Source organism: Mchenga conophoros, linkage group LG20, assembly GCF_057382185.1.
Source record: "Mchenga conophoros isolate Kocher_MC1m ecotype Shallow Benthic linkage group LG20, M_conophoros_male_GT1.1, whole genome shotgun sequence".
Lineage (NCBI taxonomy): Eukaryota > Metazoa > Chordata > Actinopteri > Cichliformes > Cichlidae > Mchenga > Mchenga conophoros.
The window spans coordinates 17,192,657-17,213,592 of record NC_140545.1 but is presented as its reverse complement, the minus strand read 5'-3'; the positions used below and the strand labels follow the sequence as shown (position 1 = coordinate 17,213,592).

General features: G+C 43.0%; 1 protein-coding gene across 6 annotated transcripts in view; it reads left to right on the top strand.

Annotated features, from left to right (window-relative positions):
- The window catches only part of myt1b (myelin transcription factor 1b), a 143,932-nt gene that overhangs the window by 104,963 nt on the left and 18,033 nt on the right, over positions 1–20,936 (top strand). For 4 of the 6 annotated variants that reach the window (XM_085260993.1, XM_085260996.1, XM_085260997.1 and 1 more), the window contains 10 exons: positions 1,646–1,752; positions 7,851–7,905; positions 9,655–9,685; positions 10,784–10,846; positions 12,514–12,875; positions 14,306–15,427; positions 17,389–17,523; positions 17,931–18,021; positions 18,288–18,404; positions 20,083–20,333. In XM_085260993.1, the coding sequence (XP_085117119.1) occupies positions 1,646–1,752; positions 7,851–7,905; positions 9,655–9,685; positions 10,784–10,846; positions 12,514–12,875; positions 14,306–15,427; positions 17,389–17,523; positions 17,931–18,021; positions 18,288–18,404; positions 20,083–20,333 (2,334 nt within the window). The remainder of the gene's footprint in view (positions 1–1,645; positions 1,753–7,850; positions 7,906–9,654; positions 9,686–10,783; positions 10,847–12,513; positions 12,876–14,305; positions 15,428–17,388; positions 17,524–17,930; positions 18,022–18,287; positions 18,405–20,082; positions 20,334–20,936) is intronic. The other 2 variants (XM_085260994.1, XM_085260995.1) reach the window with 2 other exon arrangements.

The window sequence follows — 20,936 nt, the reverse complement described above, 5'->3', positions numbered from 1 at the left end:
AGAGTGCTGTTATATGTTTGGCATTTAGGAAGGGCTCTCAGCTCCTTGTCCCCAAAACTAACAATACAGGATGGATGCTCACTTCACTTCACTTTAAAAGGAGGGAGAAAGACCAGAGAGGAAGCAAAATAGGCATGGGAGTTTGCCTACTTGTGTGTGTATGTGTTTGTGTGGAGATAGCTGAGACAGAGATAGAGATGCAGACCTAAAGTATTGCTGCTGTAATCACTTTTTCACTCTGGGGTGGGGTGGTGGTGAAAGTTGATAAACAAGCATTTTGTAAATGGCTGAGCTTTGGTGTGTCAGGGTGTGTGTGTGTGTGTGTGTTGGGAAAGGGGAGGGGGTGTTCAAGGGGTCTGCTTCAGGACCCCTTGGATGCGGACACACAGCCTTTTGTTGTCTCGTCCACCATTGCTCTCACTGCTTTTAGTGCGCCACTCTCACTCACGGGTTCACGCACAGGACAGTCAAGCATGGAAATAAAGAATAAAAAAACTTAAGAGAAATGAAAAGGTAGGGATGCAGTCAATAAAGGCCGAGGATTTGTTCAGAGAGCTTTAGGTTTTGTTGCCTCAGAAGACTGCTGGAGGTTATTTGTAAGAGCTGCATTAGTTATTTAAAAACATTCTATCTTGAATTCCCACCACAAATTCTGAGTTCTGGGCATGATTGCTCTCAAGCACCACTGCAGCTTCCATTTACATTTTCAACAGAGTGGCCCAAATGCCTGGTCATACAGTCAGTCTAAGCTGAAGGACGCTTTCTCTTTCAGAGTGTTCTGATATATATATATATATACACATAAATATATGTGTGTATCTCAGAAAGGATCAGATTTCACTGTACCAGCTCAGCAGTGCTTGAAAACCGAGTGGGAGAAAGAGACAGAGCTGAAGCGACACGAGTTGCAAAGTTCAGCCTTGAGCACTCCCAGAAAAAAGAAAAATCTACACTTTATTTCCCCACCTGATCTTGAAACTACGTCTCTGTTTTGTATTTAACACCTGCACTGGCATCACTATGAGCACAAAGGGATTTGTAATACTGTGTTTGTCTCAGGCCGTCATCACAAAGATAAACTGAAGAGCTATTACCTTGATGAAAAAAGAGTGAGGGGGGGAGGAAGAAGAGCGGTTTGATTTATGTGCGATTCATTATATGCTAGCCATTCTTCAACCTCTCTCCCCTGACATTGCTCCCCAGCACCACCACCATCACCACTACCACCACCCCATTTCTTCATATATACGCTCCCTGAAAAACTTGATAAAAATGCACAAATTTGATTGATTCTAATAGTAGACTGACAGGGATCCCAGCTGGGGCACTTAACTGTGCCTCGGTGTGTGTGTGTGTGTGTGTGTGTGCGCGTGCGCCCACGAGATGCATACATACTTGTCTTTTAGTTAATAAAGGATCGTCTGCAGCACGCTTGAGTGCCCCAGCATTCCCTCAAAGTAAAACCCCCACCCTCTTCTCTCTTCCTCTAACCACACACTGCCCATCTACTGGCGCTGATGATTTCACATGACAACTCTCTCTCTTTTTCCCTTCTTTTTCTTTCTCCCAAATCTGTCCCCTCTCCTAACCCATCCCTTTCTCTTGCCCCACCTCTTGCTCTTGTTTCTTCCTTTTCTACCAACAGAAAATGAGTTTCGGGGTGAGCTGGTAAACCAGCGGTGGACACGAGGCGAGAGGACCAGCAGCCGCTGTCAGGCCTCCCAGAGACTGCAGAGCCGTCGACCAATCATGGTGAGTGACAACACAGCCCCCTTGTACATCCCCACCCGCTTCATCACTCGCCACCACACCCCTTTCCAATCTGATTCTGCTTCCTGAGCATTTCCCTCCAATCCCCAACTCAGCAGGGGAAAGTCAAAAAGGGTGGAGGCAGATGGAGCAGAGGGCAATAAAGCAGGCTGTGTATATGTATGTGTGTGTGTGTGTCTTAGGGTGCAGGGTATTTTAGACAGCCATGCAGGACAGAAAAAACATGAATCAAACAGCACATCAAATCTCCCGCTTGGCCCTGCCCATCTTTTGCCTCGGCCCCACTCAGCTTAGTTAAGCTCAGCGTGGCACAGCTCAGCGTTTTCCTGCTACTGCTGAGTTCACTTCACAGGGTTTTTTTTCCTATTGAAACACAATAAAAAAAGAAACTCAAAAGGATGTCCTTGAGCTGCTCATACTTTTTTTAAGTGCATGATATTCTGCCTTATCAGCAGAGGAGAAAAATGCTCCCTTCCACCAACACCTCTTTTCTTCTCTTTAACCTGCTCTGCCGTGTCTAAAACTTCTGACCTGCTTTGCCATCCTTTCAAGGAGGTTTCTCCATTCTGAAAACAACAGTCTGACAGTCCTCTCTGAGATTTTCAGACACAGCCCAAATAAATTCCGGCAAGGACTCCCATTCTCAAAGCAACTCTGAACAAGGAAGGGACTAAAACGTTTACATTTTGAAACTGATAGCCACTGTGACATCACTGATGGGTTTTGGACCTGCTGTCGTAGTTTCCTGGAGCCAGAGGTAAATGAATTTGGACGAGAGGTTGAAGTTATTAGCTAGAAAGCCTGGTTTGAAAGCAGCATCTATCTGTGTGACTGAAAAGCACAGACCCACACGTGAAGCAAAACTGTTGCTATTAATTGCTTATTTTGCACAGAGCCCCCTTCCCGATTTCTTATTCAAATCGCAGTTTTTATATCCCAATTTCATTTATTAATGGAAGGAAGCTATCCAAACCTTCCTGGTGCTGTGTGGAAAAGCGATTGCCCCCTAAACCTAATAACTGGTTGGGCCACCCTTGACAGCAAAAACTGCACTCAAGCATCTGCGCTAACTGGCAATTGTCTTTCACTCCACTGTGGAGAAATTTTGGAGTGCTCTTCTTTGATGCCAAGGCATCTCAATTGGATTTAAGGCCAGACCTTGACTTGACCACCTCTTAACCTTTTTTTTTTAGCCATTCAGAGGTGGACTTGCTGTGTATTTTGGATTGTTGTTCTACTGCATAAGTCAGGTGTACTTGAGCTTCAGGGCAGACTTTAGAATTTTCTGGTAGAGAGCAGAATTCATGGTTCTATCAATTATGGTAAATCACAGCGGTTCTGAATCAGCAAAACAGCCTCACAGCATCATACTACCACCACCATGTTTGACTGTTGGCATAATGTTCTTCTTATGAAATGCTGACACAAGCCTTCAATAAGATCATGTTATCAGTTATAGGGGACATTAGTCACTGATATTGCATTTGCTTTGACCCCAGGTGCCCCTGCTGCTCAGCACTTTGTCTTGCTGCCGTTTTGTCCTTTTGAAAAACTCCCGAGTCTCTTTAAAGCCCCTTTTTGTGCTTCTACTAATTTTCTGCTTTGGAAGCTCTTTTGAAAAAGATGCTTTTGAAATAATTTTTACCTTAACTGGGTTTTAGTCTTTGAGGGGAAATACCTAGAAAATGTCATAATTCTAAGAATTCTACTTTCATCATTAAGACCAACTTTTAGTTTTTTCTTTGCACTGCAAATGAGAGCGACAATTAGATGGAACGAGATGGAAGAGAGTTTGAAGGAGAGAGGAGCGGGGGTTGTTTCCCCCTGGGCCCAGTAAAAGTAGTTTTGCTTCCCCCCTGATGGCTAGGGTTCATCTAAAGTGATGACTTTTATTGATTTGGTTTGATTTCTGCTACTGAAGGAGTGACAGAGAGGAGGAGAAGAGAGATGTGCTGCTTTCAAACACTACATCACGTGAAGAGGCCTCTGCCACTTATGATACCTTCTTATTGTCTTTTTTGACTTGCAGTAGAGATAGATGAAACAGACTGAGCATTAGCACCGAAAAGATGTTTAGTTACAAACCTTGAAATCATTCGAGGATGACTCACACTGTAAATGGCAAACCTTTGACAGCAGCTGACCCATTATGCAGTCAGACATGCTCAGTCTTCTCGCGTGCTCCTTCCTCCCTGAATCATTAAAGTGGAGCTGTCAAGGGGCTCGACGTGCGACGGTCCAACATGGAGGCCATGCAGAGGGAACTGTAGGCCCGCCTCTAATTGGCAGCTTCAGGTGATTTTTGGAGATGTCAGTCTTCTCTGTCAGTTGCAAATGCTTTTCTCCAACTCCTCTCCCTGTGTCGCAACCCCCCACCTTAACCCCCTCCTTTCCTCATCTACTCTTGTAAACCTGAAAATGAATAAAAGAGTCATTTATGTGCACCAGGGGACAGAGGATGACCTTCTCTCTGAAGTCATTGCCCCCAGCCAGCCATTTACATAGAGCTGTCAGAATGCAGAGCTGAGCTGAGGTCCTCCTGCACACAAAGAAGGACATAATTGATAATGTATAACACAGCCTGTAGGGAAGAGCCTTCCTCCTCCTCTTCCTCCACCTCTTCTTTTCTCCTTCTTCTGCTGCCACATTTCATCATTTCATACTAGTTAAACCCCACATCGCACACGCGCGCATATTGCCGCACACTCACAGCCTGAAACACTATCTCCTTCTTTTTCATTCTCTGCCTTTCTCTGTTGTGCATAAGACATTACTGGTACTGTGTAGGTCCACCTACATAGGTGCAATGTTCAAGGAGTCTAATTAAAAGAAAGCAAGGTAAAGGACAAGTTTTGAACATACCTTTAAAAAGGACCTTTTGAAAATGATTATAAAAATCAGGTGAATGCTTGCCTGGCTGCATCTGGATTCATTTGCAGTGACTTTGTGTTCATACAAATTTAATGAGCTGGAATTGAGAAAAAGGACAGGAAAGAGGGGAGAGCTCAGATGTGCTTACCTATTTAAATGTGCGTAGCTATGGTTACACAAACATGAAAGCAATGGGAGCCCTTTTCAGTCCAGGTTTTGATTCATCCAATGCCTATCAATATAGGGAGGAGGGAAAGGAAAGAGGGGGGAGAACTACAGGGGTAAGAGAATAGTATATCATCTTTTCATGAAGGAGGAATGTGTAGTTCAGTCTCATATGCACATATTCTGTATCGCATCTTCACAGACATCTTCTTTCCTTTCCAATAAAACCCAGTCACATAAAACATAGATCACTGTTTTCATATGTTAGCCTTTGATTCTTTGATGCATCTACTAAATCTCTTAATCACATTTAAATATAACTTTACCTTTTGTAACTGTGAAAATCTAAATTGATTTAGAGGTTAAACATTTATTAGAAAGCTCTTTTTGTGTTTCATGTCTTCTATTTTTTCTCCAAATTGCTGCCTTGCAAACTGTCTGGCCACTCTGCTTCACCGGTAGAAAAAGTAATCATATCATATTGGTTAAGTAAAAGTAGCAATAAGAGCTGAAACGAGGAATTGATTTTTCAATTAGCCTTGTTGTTCAAAGGAAAAGGAGTCTGCAGCTGTTTTGATGACTGATTAATCTTTTCAGTCAATTTTCAAGCCAAATCAATTTCTTGTCATGTATGTTAGCAAACTTGGGTGTGGATAAATAAACTATTTTAGTTTGACAGTTGGGGCTTTGGGAAAGCCATTTAATTAAATTATAGGTATGGGTGTTAATATTACAAGGTTATATGCTGTATCAGTAATAAAATCTAAAATACCAACAAGAAAAAGTTGTGTTCATACAAGTATACAAGCTGGTTATTATAAGCAAAATATATTTCTGCTCCACCACTTTTCTCTTTGAGGTATCGTACTATATGTCTTAACTTTTAGCTGTTTTATCTCTTTAGCCATTACTTCTACCTAATATTTACATTCATTTTCAGATTCACTTATCTATTACTTTTACTTTTTTATTTAAAATACTGAGCTAAAGTTTTTAATGTTTAAGCTTGAGGGCTCACCTGGTTATTGCATTTTCTCAGCACATGCTGTTTAGCTGTTTAGCTGTTTTAATATTTGACATTCATTGCTATTGATAATATTAATTTGTGCTTAATATTTCAAATTAGACAAGCCATTCCACATTTTTTCTAAATCTAGTGGGGTTAGATGAACAGTATTCTCTTTGAGACAGAATGAGAAGGAGGAAAACCCCCCAAAAACAACAACTCCAAAACATGCACATGAAGTACAGGAAGCTTGCAAATCTATTTCTTATATTCCATGTCTGCGCTTCCATTCTAACAAGTGCAGACAATTGAGTGTAAGGAAATGGATTTGAGCTATATGCAGGCAGGCACGCACTTGTGTAGGCTAAAAGAGCATACACACATGACCGAGAAGTCATTACTGCACACTCATCCGCTCCTCTTCCCACACAGCACTGAGAGTGGAGCACAGAAGGAGTCAACTGCTCCCTTCAGGCAGGGCACAAAGCTGGTGCTTGTTGCATGACTTCTACACTAAGCGCTTGATCAAAAGAGCTGAAGCCAGAGTGGCAAGAGACAGTCTGTGTGTGTGTGTGTGTGTGTGTGTGTGTGTGTGTGTGTGTGTGTGTGTGTGTGTGTGTGTGTGTGTGTGTGTGTGTGTGTGCATGTGTGTGTGTGAGGGAGCGAGAGGGAGAGAGAGAGAGAGAGAGGAGCATAGGGCAAGGCAAGGCAGTGGATGCTCGCAGAGGAAGGGAGGGGCCTGTGCCTGCACCTGTACCTCCGGCCAAACACTAAACATTAATGAATGAAGTGCACCCTCTTCGGGAGACAGGGGGAAAGAAAAGCCCTTAACAAAAACAACAACAGCGTGTTTCATCCTCCTCTCATCCCTCTTTCCCTCCTTCTTTTCATAAGTAGTCTTTTAGCAGGAAAGGGACATTGCCAAATAGAGAGAGGAGGAGAAAAAGACTACAAGAAACAGGGACCCCGTGTTTGAATCCCACTGTGGCTCTGCCAACTTGACTATAGAGAAGCAACAAAGCAGCTAAGTGGCTGGGCATGAAGAGGGGAGTACAGGCAACCGGGGGGATAAAAGGGTGGTAGACGAGCATAGGATGGAGGAAGAGTGAGACAGAAAAAGGGGTAGACCTGCGATTAAAAAAAAAAAATCTACCCAGAGTCCAGTAATCAAAGCTAATGGCTCCATTGTGTCTAAAAAGCATCTGATAGCTTTAGAGTGCATTGGGAGCAGTGTTCAGTGTGGAGAGGTAATGCTGAGGAGGTGTGGTCAGTGTGTGTGTGTGAGGTAGCAGGGTTAACACCTGCTCCTTTGTGCCTTAAAAGCTGAGCCAGGAGTTAGTGGCAGACCCAGCACACACACACACACACACACACACACACACACACACACACACACACACACACACACACACACACATACAAGTCCTCTTCTTAAAAGGGTTATTACAGTGGCTTTCTGGCTGCCTGTGTGTTTTTGCTTTATTATTATATTCAGCATAGTTATGATTGTCAGTCCCTTTGCTTACAGGGGCCATGGCCCCTCTGCGTTCACCGCCTGTTGCCTCTCTACAGACTACAATCATGAGCACCACTCAGATGCAGGAAATTACAGGGGGAGTGATAAGAGGTGTGTGAGGGGTGAGGGTGGGGAGGGAGCTAAAAAGTAGCTTGAACAACCAAGTTTGTTTTTTCTTTCTACACCATGCTGCCCTTATAGTAGCCTAAACGAGACTGATGTTGGCTCTAGTGGGTTATAAGGTTTTTAAAGTATACTAAGTGAGTGAGGTTGGGCGAGCAAAGGAGAATTAAAGATATGATCATCTCTTTGTGTCAGAGCTACCTTTGGTGTGTTTTAATGGGAACTTCCTGAGCGTGGGTTACTATAGTCGTTGTTTTGAAGGAAGACAAGTGCAATTAGCTGTAGATGTGTGGTGGAAAATAGTGAGAGCATTGAGAAATTACCTCTGATGGTTTCTTTCCCCCTCTCCTTCTCCTCTTCTTTGCTCTCTCTGCTCGTGCTTTCTCCTTTTCTTCACAGATGAGCGTAGAGGGTGACGATAAGCGAACTCGCACTCGGTCCAAGGGAATCAGAGGTGAGTGTCGGTCACTCAGGCCCAGTCTGCAACAGTTACATTTACAAACACTCCTTCACAGCCAAGCATCTCTTCTGCTTTTTGACAAGCGTGTGGGTTCGTGGACTCAGAATGTATGTTTGTCTGTACACATAAACATGAGTGACAAAGACGGTGAATAAAAAAAGGTCTCTGCGTGTCTTTACTCAGCAGTATGTACACACGCTGCTCTCCAACATCAGAGCTTCTCTGTAGTATTGGATGTAACACATAACACGTGGAAATGTCTGCCCCAATATTAGCAAAGGCTAATTTGCTCCTCTAAGTAAATCTGTACATGTATGTGGCTACTGATTCCTCAAGTCTCTGCAACTCTTCTTTAAGAATGAACACCGTTCTCCCAAAACATATTTGGTGCTGTAATAACGGTGTTGGAGAGGGCTGTCTTAACACATTGCTCCAAATCCTACCATAGGTGTTCAATTATGTCGACATCTGATAACACCAGAGCACGATTCTAATCATTTTCATCCTCATTATAAACCATTCAAGTTGAGCCCTCATACCCAATGTATGACCCTTCTCTCTAAGGGCACAAACGAATGAAAGGAAACCTTGTGGCTTTATGTGTACGTGCTAATGCCCACTGAACAGATCAGTAATATCGATGCATTACTTTTGAGTCATAACTCCTAGAATATCACAAAAACCACAGCCCTTGCTACTCCATATTTTTTTAGTCCACATGTACGTATGGCTGTGTGTTTATGTGTACAAACACATGTAAATTTAATGTGCACTTGAATGAATGTGTAAATATCCATATTGATATGTGTGAGTTCCTTGGTGTGTTTGCATTTGCACGTGTGTTTGATGTTTAGAAACAAGACAGCAAAGCAACAGTTCACAGGGCGTTCAGAAGGCGTCCAGTCATTCCAACTGCATGATGAAAGACTGAGAAACTACGATGTTGCATGCGCGCACACACACACACACACACACACACACACACACACACACACACACACACACACACACACACACACACAAACTTGTGTGTGTATGCATGTGTGCATGTGTCTTAGTGCTCTTAGTGTATCTTGATACCCAGGCTATTTCTGACATGTGATTAATGCATGTGATATTGGAGGCCAAACTGAATTCTCCAGGATCCTATTGTTTTTTCATTTTGGCTTCAAATGAAAATAGGATATTTCTCCAAAAACTCGTTCTATCGCTCAACTCCCAATCGATGCCCACAGCCGGCAAGTGTGTGCGTGCTCTATGGGAGCAGAGCGTGATTTATGTTTTGAAGGCAATTACTATAAGTTGGCCCTGAATGAAGTGCTGTTTTCTCCTGATGAAGGCAGTTTTCCTTTTAATTTCTTTTCCCCAATTATGGTAACTAAAGTGTAACAATTAATCATGTTTTATTGCTGAAGTCTGCATATAACTGTCACTTTTTCTGAACAGTGCTGTGCAGTTTGGCTGATTTAGCCTTTCTGTTTGTGTGTGCGTGCCTTTTTTATGCAGCATGTTTGCTTTACTCTTGTTTGTTTTACATGTAGATGTGTATGTGTGAACCCAGGAGCATGTAGGTGTGTTTTAGGATTTTTCGGAATGTGTGTGTGTCTAAGCCTCTATGAGGAATCCTTCTGGGATTCATATGCATTTGTGATTTATTGATCTGAGTTTCTTTTAGCAGCACGGCGTTCTGAGCAGTTGTTCACCTTTGTTCTCTCTCCCCATGACCCCCCCCCCCCCTTTCAGTTCCTATTGAGCTTGTAGGACAAGAGCTGAGGTAAGGAAACACCTTCATCTTTGTGAAAATCCCTTTCATAAAGTTCATTTATATATCCCGCCAAACCCTCACCTTGTATCTCCCCCACCCTGGCAATCATACACTCTCTTTAGATGACGCTGTATATTATTCTTTTCCTATTACTCATTATCAGCACTTCTCAGTTTGTGGTCAGTGCCTCCAACAGGCTGCTATTGATTTCTTGCAGCCTTTTGCTGTTTCCTGCTATGAACACATACAGTACATCCAATGAAAAAGGTGTACGATCTTTTTGCAGTCTGATCAAAGGATGCAGCACAAGAAGAGAGGACTGTGAAGGGCTATTATTTAGTTTTTTCTCCCGCCCTTAGCTCCTCTCCATAGTTTCCCACTCAGGGACCAGCTTTCAGGGTCCACAAAAGCCAGTCATCGCCCTTCCTTGCCCTCCTTCCAAATGATTTTTTCATCCTCTCTCATTTTGTCACACTTCACCTCTGAGCATTGATCTCTACTCAGCACTCCAAAAAAATACTTGAGGTTTTGGGATTAAGAAGAAAAAAAAAAGAGGCCAGAGAGTGGCTGATTTAAAATGCAAATGCAGCATTTTTTAATAAGTGAAATTAATAATAAGGATAATTGGAGTAATAAAGGGCAATTGCTGGGGGAAGTTAATGAGAATTGAAATGAGCCATCCTGAGGGGTCATAGCAACCTGAATCAAAGGAGAGAGAGAGAGAAAGAAAATAGAGTGAGCAAGAACTGATGATGATGACTGGTGAAGAGAGCAGAGCAGGGGAAATTACAGCAGGCCTCGGCTGATCCTTATCTCTCACAGTAACAGGATATAGGCCAGGGTTGATGTATGACAGAGAATATTATGTTTTCTCTTGCATGATACCACCTGAATTCATGCATTATGTGTGTCTGGTAGAAGAGTGGGGACACGTGCGTTTGTGTGACACATGTGCTCAGATTGCATGTCTGTGCTTCACTTTATTTTGTTTGTCTTAATTGACCTTTTCTTTTTTATTTACTGCCTGTGTTTATCATTGCTACTGCACAGGGACTAAAATGCACCCGTGCCTTAAACATATCTCTAACCTCCATCCATCCCATCCAGCTGCCCCACCCCTGGATGCAATGGCTCAGGCCATATCAGTGGGAGATACTCACGACACAGAAGGTAGGGCAGATTAAAACCCCACCCTCTGTCTCTCTGTCCTTTGTCTCAGTCTTGTCTGTCCTCTCTGTTCTCTGTCCCATATCATCTGCTTTGTGCTTTTATTCGGCATTACTCGCTGTAATACTGAGCGTTAGACGAGAACATCAATGCTACTTTTATATCTGTGCGCTAATTATGAAGCTCAAGCCAGCAGCTGGATTTCTAGCTTAGCATAAAGAATACAGATGAAATGTAAAAAAAAAAAATTATTAAAAAAGCATAAAGAACAGAATTGAGTGAAATAGCTAGGTTCTAACTATAGGTAGCCATGGCTATATCCACCCAAATTCTTCCAAACAGCACTTTGGAACCACAGTTCAAAGTGGTGGTCTTGGGAGACTTTTGTCCTCACCGTGACAACAAGATTCCAAAATCTATCTCCTGGCATAAAACAGTGCTATTCACATTACAGACAAACAAATGATTTCTTGATTAATGAGCTTTAAAGATTCTTATCAACTTAATTACTTATCTTTGGACACAGCCAGGCTAGACGTTTGTTAAGCTGAGGTAAGCTACATCTTTTAGTTTTGTAGTGTTAATAGTATGATGTTACTGAAGTCAAGTCATGAGCAAAATGGTCCTCTTTTGCAGTGCTAATGGAAAAGGATGTAGCAGAGAGTTAGTTGTTTACATTCAGATCAGAAGAAATCAGGTTCAACAAAAGTGTTTTTGACAAGAGAAAAAGCACAGATTAGAGGGAAGCTGATTGAGGATACGTTTTTCTGCTTTATGTCCACATTTCCTGCTTTTACATCTCCCAGTCATCAAATGAATCTAGTTCTCCCACTCATTACTATCCTTATAATTCCTTCTGATTATTTGTAAAATAAAGATAGAAATAGAAAAAATAGAAAAACCAAATGGTAAACTGCACAGCTTCTTGGGTTCCTCAGCACCATTTCGATTCTTTGTTATTTAAATCGCAGATGGAGACAATGTGAATGACTTTTAAAGATACTTACTGAGTCAGATTGCAAATAGAGCACATTCATTATGTCACATACCAGACTCCCAGAGCATCTAAATCTAAACCTAAGTAATAAACCTTTCAGTGGGCAGTGGTGAAATGTGATTTCTTCAGGTGTTATTCCAGCTTCATTCCCCATCCCTCCATTCATCGTCTGTGTCGTTCGCCCTGGGAGATCCTGGGAGACTCGGGGCAGCTCACTGGCTTGTGACTCGTCTTTATTGAGGGGCAGATATTAGCTATCTGTTTACATGTGTATTTGTTCAGCAGGCAATTTTGAGGTGCACTTTGTTTATAGATCGTTCCTCAGACTCCCTCAGCGTCTCCCAGGTGAGCGTAAGAAGGAGTTTATTGGATTTCACCCTCTGCTGCATCGCCCGCCCGCCTCTCCATACGAGTTGTTCATTAAACGTTCCACTCAATTGGCTGAGATTGGTTGTGATATCTGAGTCAGCTAGCATGGCGCCCCCCTCAGGCGTGTTGATTCATACTGGAAAAAGCAGCTCCATCCTGTTTCATGTCAGAAAAAACCCCTGCCTCCTTCTGCTGTGGTTCTGTTAGACGTGTTAGGTTGTTGTTTCACTTATAACCCAGCTTGATTTTCTTAATTTTGTTCTCTCCCTTTTCTTCTTGTCTTCTCCTTTTCCCCCATCACAAGCATTCTGGGTTGCCCAATAGCAAGAAAGCGCCGTCTAGACGAAGCAGAGGCAGAGCAGGAACAAGAACAGGAAACAGAACGGCCTGCCTCCAAGAGGAAGTCCCACCCCCTGAAACTAGCCCTAGATGAAGGTTTCAGTGCAGAGAGTGACGCAAGCAGTGAGGCTGAGGGCGATGGAGAGAAAACAGAAGGAGCCAAGGTAGAAGAGGAAGTGGAGGAGACAGACACAGGTGTGGAGGAGGAGAGAGAGGAAATGACAGAACTCACACAGGACGGACAGACAAACGGTCGGGAGGAGAACACACAACAGAAAGAGGAGGAAGAGACGTATAAGAAGGAGGAGAATTTTGCAGCTGATGAAGGTATGAAACATAGCTTGTTGGTAACAAAGAGGGGTACAGTGAAAAATAACCACAGCATCAAAGGAGCACATATTCATCATGTACTTCAATACTGAAGCAGATTAAGGCCAAGATACCTGACTGTAATTGCTTGATGGGTTAAGCTCCCAAATTGGTTGATTGTACGATTCCCACTGGAGTGTCTTTTATTTAGACCCCACTCAGCTTCCTCACTACTTGCTTCTTCATTTGAGTCAGGACTACTATAATCAAGGAAGACTGGTATTTCCATTAGCAGAACTGATATATTTAATTGTATCGCTATGTTGGCTCTAGTCAGTGTTGGGAAAGTTACTTTTAAAATGTATTCCACTACAGATTACAGAATACATGCCCCAAAATGTATTTTGTAACGTATTCCGTTACGTTACTCTCATTGAGTAACGTATTCTGAATACTTTGGATTACTTAATATATTATTATGCTGTTTTACAACTACATGATTGTACTATGCTGTGTGATTTATTACTATTACTGAAGGTTACTCACCATACCAATAGCAACTAGATTTTTAAATCTTAATATAAATGAGTAACAGTAGGTGGACATTAGGTAAGGCTGCACTTTTTGCAGCGATCTCGTATAGAAAACTATTCCTCACTTATATAAAACAGAACCGTAGTAAAGGGACCTCTGGCCAATACGTTGGGTTCCGTTTTGGACCCATAGCCAAAAACTAGCTTTACTTTGTTGTCTGGGTCAACTTTGCTAGCGAGAGACAGAGAGAGGCGTTGAAAGGTTGCTCCAATGGAACTTATTGTTTCGGAGCAAAACACGAACACAGTGTACAGTCAATTCTTAATAGCTTACTTACAGCTGGGCTTGTCAGACACTCTTTTTAGCTGCAGTGGTTATTATTATATTTACATGCTTCCATCTCCCATTTCTGGTTGGTGACAGCTCTACTTTTCCACTCTCCTTTTTCTCCCCAACACTGGCTCTAGTGAGCAGCAGCATCAGCAGATCTCCAGTCCAATAGAGAGCAGGTATCAGAGACAGTAGATGTCACTCTTTACCAATAATCATTTGCCAAACTCTTTGTTTGTATATATTTCAAAATTAGGAACTTCTTGTCTTCTTGTCCATTAGTCCATGAGACTCACTGATTGTGATAGATTATAGCCTTTAGAGAAAAGATGAAATCATGGCCACTAGGAGCACAAGGACTTTGTGAGTGTCTTTCTCTGTCAACAAACTGCTTTACGGCTACAGTTTTGTAACAGTAGGTTCTTTTTATGTCACATATATAAATATACACAGTGAAAGACTTAGCAGGCATAAAAGTGATACAAGTGAAGATAAAGATATTGCTGACAACAGCCTGATGTCACTATGTGACTCATGTTTTCCTCTGTGTCACTGTTCTGACTTCTTCATCTTTACTCCGATAGAGGAGGAGTGTGTGATCATCGAGCCTGAGCTCAGAGCAGCGGTACCTGCAGCTGAGGAGTGTCACTCTCCCTCACAGAGCACCGAGGAGGTGGCCAACTCTCTCCTCCACCTGGGCTGTGTCAACAGCAACAATGCTCCAACTGTGGCCATTCAGCAGACTGTTGCTATGGAGACCAAGAAGGATGTCACATTGGCCATTACACAGGGTGAAGAAGTAAAGGAAGAGCAGGAGAAGGACACGAACGAGGGAGAAGAGGAAGATGAGGAGGTGGCACATGGAGTTCAAGCACTGAAGGAGTCATTTGCTCTGCAGCAGGAGGCAGCTGATGTGGAGGATGAGCAAGGGGAGCACGAAGATATGAGCAACCACATGAGCCCACAGCATCTGACTAAAAGGGACCAGTGTGAACAGTTCATAGGTAAAGACAATGAAAAAGAAAAGATAGTAGTGCCAATGCAGCAGAGGCAGGGCACTTCAGCAGATGAGGAGGAGCACAGGGATGTTTTGCCCATTTCTGATGTGCCAACTGCCATCCGCATCATCACCAGCACCGCAGCAGCTCAGGGAACACACAAGGCTGAAGACCACAGGGCCAGTCCTCTGGAGGACTACAACTCATGCGGGGCAAGTCCCTTTGAGAACAGAGCCAGTCCACAAGACAGCTCTCTTAAAGCTAGCTCAATTCAGAACTATAAGGCCAGCCCTCCTTTAAGCTACAGCTCCCACAGGGCCAGTCCACTGGAGGACTACTTTCCCATTCCCAGAGGGGAGAACTACAAAATCCACAAAGCTTCATCCTCAGCCTCTCCTGACATTATCGAGGTACGATCCGATAAGTCGGAGGACAAAGACTTTGATGATGTGGATGGAGATGACGAGCGCGATGATGAAGACAGCCTGTCACAGCGCTCGGCAGTGACGGACGAGTCAGAGATGTTCGACATGACCCGAGGGAACCTGGGCCTGCTAGAGCAAGCCATTGCCCTGAAGGCAGAGCAGGTGAAGCCAGCAGGACCCAGAGAGCTGCTCCGCACACCAGATATCCACCACCAGCGGTACTTCACCATGGAGGACAGGCCCAAGCACCTGGACGTCATCCGCAAGGGCTATTTCAGCAAAGGTATGAATTAGTAACCAGGGGAGAACAGAGCTACAACATGTACTGAGAGGGTATTGTGAAAGTTGCCTGAGGGAGACAGCACATCAGCCACATTTAGTCCGTTTCTTTTTATATCTTTGTTTTTTTAAAGCTACATTAGCTGCACATGGTACTGAAATACCATGTTGCAAACTTATTCCTCATCCAACAATGTTTTATAGGTTTACCTGGAAAATTTACATTTTCTCCGTTCTATGAAAATTTTCTGAAAACCCCAACAAAACTTCTATGTGATGCACTGAGCACGTCTTCTGCACCCACCTGTTTTTATTCGCCTTAAAAACAGAATGGTCCTGTGTTAGGGGAGTGTTCTTGTAAATCTTGGCATCACTTTGTGTCTGCCCACAGTTCGTACAGTGGAAGAGCACCTACATGTCACAGGCTTTAAGTACTTTACTCTGAACAGAGCTGGACTGATAATCTACTGCAGTATGTTTCTCACAGGCTATAATGTGTGCAAAACAGTATGTAATCAAAGTAACTAAGTTTGACTAATACAATTCTTAGTGAAACTAGACCCAGATGTCATTAGCATTTGACAGGAAGAATCAGCTGGCACGTTTTCATCCAGGCCTTAAAAAAAAGCCTAATGAACATTTGCTATTTTTGTTTAACCTCTACACAAACCAGCACAAAAAAAAAACATCAGAGGCAAGTGCCAGAATTTGACAGTTTTACTTTTGTTAGGTTAGCTAGCTTTAAGGGGGCAGTTGCCCCCTGGCTTTATCCTTATATTAAAAATACAGGCCAAATGTGCTCTTTCATTATTTTCTCTAATACTCTGCAAGACAGCAAGTGCTTTTTTAAATACCACAACAATATCAGAGGAATACAATCAATAAGGGAGCACACAGAAAATGATGTTCTGAAGTTTTGGCAAATGTGCTAAATGTTATGTTGGGAGCAGAGGGTACAAATAAACACAGTGTACCAAATAAGAGATGAGTCACAGAGCTCTGTTTGGATCCTCCCTTTTCTATTGTAATGGGGTTGAAGTGGTTCCAGCTGAATAGACTTCCATGAAGAGCTGGGAGGAAGTACTCAAAGAGGGAGCGAGAAGGGATGACAGCATGCGAGAGAGCACAGGAGAGACAACAACATATCAACAGAGAAAAAGGAGGAGTGCAGGTTGTTCCACAGTCAGCCATGGAGTGTTTGTTTACATGCTACGTGTGTTCGGGCCTTGTATTACACAGTTGGCACGCTGCCCGCTTGTCATGCTTCTCACAGTATAGCAGCAGTGTGATTACATGCCCGGTAGTGCTGCCCTCTCCTTGGCCTTAACTCCCTCCTGCGGTGACGTTCCTGTTCTGCTCGACGCTAATTAGGAAATGCGTGTCTCGTTAACATTCAATTTGAAGGCCAATAGAGCATCACACCATCCTCTTGCACCCTTCTCCTCTCTCCAGTGCCACTGATACTGCCTGGCCTGCCTCCAATAGGAGAGGGGAGGAGCAGGCATCTTTAATTATGTGTAAATTATATAGTGGTGTGAATTTCTTCTGATGTATTGTAAGGTGCTGCTTTGTCCAAGATCTAAACAAGGTCTTTGAAAGTGTTGTGCAAATGTAGCCATGGGGGGATTATCCAGCTCAACAGGATAAGATGGTGTAGTTTATCATTTTTATAGTATTTTATCTTTAAAAGTATTTAAATAAACATTAAGACAAATGCATGGAATACCTGGTGTATTTACAGGCATGCATAAGCCATGAGTCGGGGGATACAGATGGTGTGGGTTTTGTGCAGATGTTGGGAATATGTCTGGATTTCATGCTCAGCCAAGCACACTGTCTGATGACATTAACCACTTGCTTTTGTGCACCTTATTCATCCCACCTTCCCCTTTCCTTTTACTTGGCCTTCCATCTTCCTGTCCTCCTTTCCGTTTTCTTCTACATTCCTACCCAACTCTGACCCAGAGAGCAGCAGGCCAGAGAAGAGGGAGAACAAGTGTCCCACACCGGGATGTGATGGCACTGGTCACGTGACCGGTCTTTACCCCCACCACCGCAGCCTGTCAGGCTGTCCGCACAAGGACAGGATCCCCCCAGAGAGTGAGGTTTTGTTGTTGTTCTTTGTTATTCCAGCTGCTTAGCATAAAAAAATAGTTAAACAGTGTAATTGTTGTGCCATGAGGTTTTTTGAGGTCTCGGGAGCCACCGATTCCATGACTTGGTATATATGTTTGGAAGAAACCAGTCCTTTGATTTGCATCGGTCAAATGCTGTGAAATTCAGTCAAAGAAATGCCCTCAAATACGTAATTTAATTCTAATTTTATTCTATTATTGGGGATTTTGGGGTTATACAGTCTGTGCAGCTGTGTATTCAAATCTATTTTTGCAGGAAGACCAAAAATATTAATATGAGAAATAAAAACAAATTTAATAATAAGCAAATCCCACTTCAGTGATTTTCATTTTCTGAGTTTTCTCTGATCACATGATTGTGCATCTTGTCAGTTCTGGCCATGCATGAAAACGTGCTGAAGTGTCCGACTCCTGGCTGCACAGGTCAGGGCCATGTCAACAGCAACCGCAACACACACCGCAGGTATATTTATATACATTGCACCTTTATACTGTATATCTATATATGAAAGTTGTTTGTGTGTGTGTGTGTGTGTGTGTGTGTGTGTGTGTGTGTGTGTGTATCTCTGCAGGTTAGAGTGTTGTGCACTTTGTGTATTTGCAAGCTCGTATATTCATGTATGCAGGGCAGCAAATGTGTCAGCCCACATCAGTACTGTGATGTAGATTTACACAGTCAGCAGTATGTACTTGTAATATTCATCTGCTTTGCTTCCTTTATCCCTGCAGTCTTTCTGGTTGTCCCATCGCTGCTGCAGAGAAGCTATCTAAGAGCCACGATAAGCAGCATCTCTCTCAGTCAGCGAGCGAGCACCTCAAAGGAAGTCCCAATGACAGAGTGCTGAGGTGGGTCATCAAAAAAGTACAAACTCATAGTTCAGGTTTTTTCTGCTTTATTACATTACATACTGTAGATATGGAGCCCTAATGCCCTCACGAGAGGTCAGTTATACAAACGTGGCAGTTATTGACTTTGGCCAATATCATTACATTGACATGTAAAGATTTTATCTATTTGATAATTTAATTACAAGTTATATGCATAGAAGGGAACTTTTTGATTCCTATATTGATTAAAATTTTGTAAATAACTGTATTAATGTTGCACAGTTAAGGTTTATGTGGCAAAAAAATTCATGCCTTTTGTCCTTTTCCAAAGCCCATCATAGATGACACAATGAATAGCAGAAACTAAGATAGACTGGGCTCAGTGACCCTTTCACCTACATAAAAGCTGTCTCCTCCAATCCAAACCCCTCACAGCTGAGTCCTTGTCAAGGTTAGCCACTTTACTGCTGAGCCACATTGAAACCGCAGAGAGAATCCTGACCTTGGTTACGGTACCCTGCATGAAAGGTGGAGCCTGGCCTCTGAACGGCTCAATAATAACAAGAAAGTCTTGAAACATCCTGGCTGGCAGGCTAATCATTACTGTCACCTCACATGCTAAGATCTCTTTATCTACATTCATCTCACCCGACCGGCCAGATCCCGGCCAAAAGAATGATAATTAGTGCAAACCAGACACTGGTATTATGCTGTCTGTGCTCTTCCTCATTGGTATTTTAATTAATAATGCAACCGATAAGCTAATTATGCAAGTTATAGGGGCATTGCGGGGGGATAGGAAAAATAATTGCTTTCCTTGAGGAAAACCTCATCAGTGGTTGGACAAAGCATCGAGTATTAAAACATAATAAGGCCTGCTTTGTTTTTTTGTTATAGATTGTTATTCAAATGAGCTTCCTTGCCTCTTATACGTGGAGCTGCAGAATTCTTCGTTTTAATGGAACAATGTTGAATTAATAAAATGGAAAAAAGTCACCTGTGATCAGTTGTAGCTCTGCTTTGCACACTTATTATTAGTGGGCTTCTATGTGATGGCCACCCCAGCTGCAGCAGTATGACTACAGGCCAGGTCTTGTAGACTATTAATGAAAAACACTGAGGAAAGGCTTCGGTGCAGAGGAGAATAAATAGGGCTGGGCCAAAGTGGGTGGAGGGCTTGGATAAGATGGTTAGGGGATGTAAAAAAAAAAATGAGTAAGGTCACTTTGTTCCTCCAGGCTCTATACCCCCAACCTACCCCTCCTCTGTCTCTCCTCTTTCACCACTCCCCCTTCTTTGGTTCCTAGTCTTCTCTTCTCCCCCTTCTCTCTTCTTTCTCACTCCCCATGCCCTTCCACCTCCCCCTGGTCTATCAGTGGATTTACGCCAACAGGTCTGACAAAAGCCCGGGCTCTCCAGAAAACGAGAGGGCTTAAAGCTCATAAATTCCGTGCTGTACAACATGCAAATGTGCCCTCTGCTGATAAGAGAGCTTTTAATCCTGCTGCACTCCCGCTAAGTACACCATTGCTCCTGTCTTCACTCTTTCTGTTTCATTCTACCTTTTTCTCTCATTCTTTTATTCTCTTTTTCTTCCCCCGTTTTGCTTTTATGTGTGTGTGTCTTTTTATTGCATCAATCCTCTTTTTATTTCTCATCTCTTGTTTCTGCTTTTATTTTTGTCTTTAATCCCCAGCCCCACCCTGACGTCCTCTCCCTCTCCCCCCTGCAGACCCATGTGTTTTGTGAAGCAGCTAGAGGTGCCCCAGTATGGGAGCTACAGGCCCAACATGGCACCTTCCACACCTCGCGCCAACTTGGCCAAGGAGCTGGAGAAGTACTCCAAGGTGTCCTTCGATTATGCAAGCTTCGATGCTCAAGTGTTCGGGAAGCGCACGCTTGCTCCAAAGATGCCCACCAGCGAAACCTCACCTAAAGCCTTCAAAAGTAAGAGGGAACCTCGGGCTTCTTCTCTATCGTGCATATTTATTTATTTGTTTTTCTATAAGGCAAACCTGTGGCTAGGTTACAGCAGCCGGATTCACTGTGAGTTAGAGTCTTTGGTCAAAGCCATGTGAGCCACACAGAAAACTGAAGATCTGGGCCACGTTATTTACTAACCATTCACTCATTGCTATGTGAGATAGTGTGATATGTTCATTTGTGCTAATTCTTGCTCTCAGTGTTGGCCTTTCTAAGGCTCTTGAAAATGTTACTCCAGCATGGCTCTTTGGCTGACTTTTATTCTTCAAAATGAGTGAAAAGAAGAGAGAGACAAATGTTCAAATTTCAGTTACTGTTTCACTCAGTTTGCCATTTCTGTCCTGTCTGCATGCATAGCAGTGGCTGTGACTCAGTGGTGTGCAGTGACTTTTACAGAAAGGCAAGCAGAGACAATTGCCACACACAAACGAAAACATCTTCCTCTGCTATTTAACTTTATAACAAGATAAATTGGATCAGATTAAAATGTGCCATTTGTGCTGTCTGTCTGCACTCTGCGTGGACGTATTCTGCACTCCTTCATGGCTGAAGAATGGTAGCTGAATA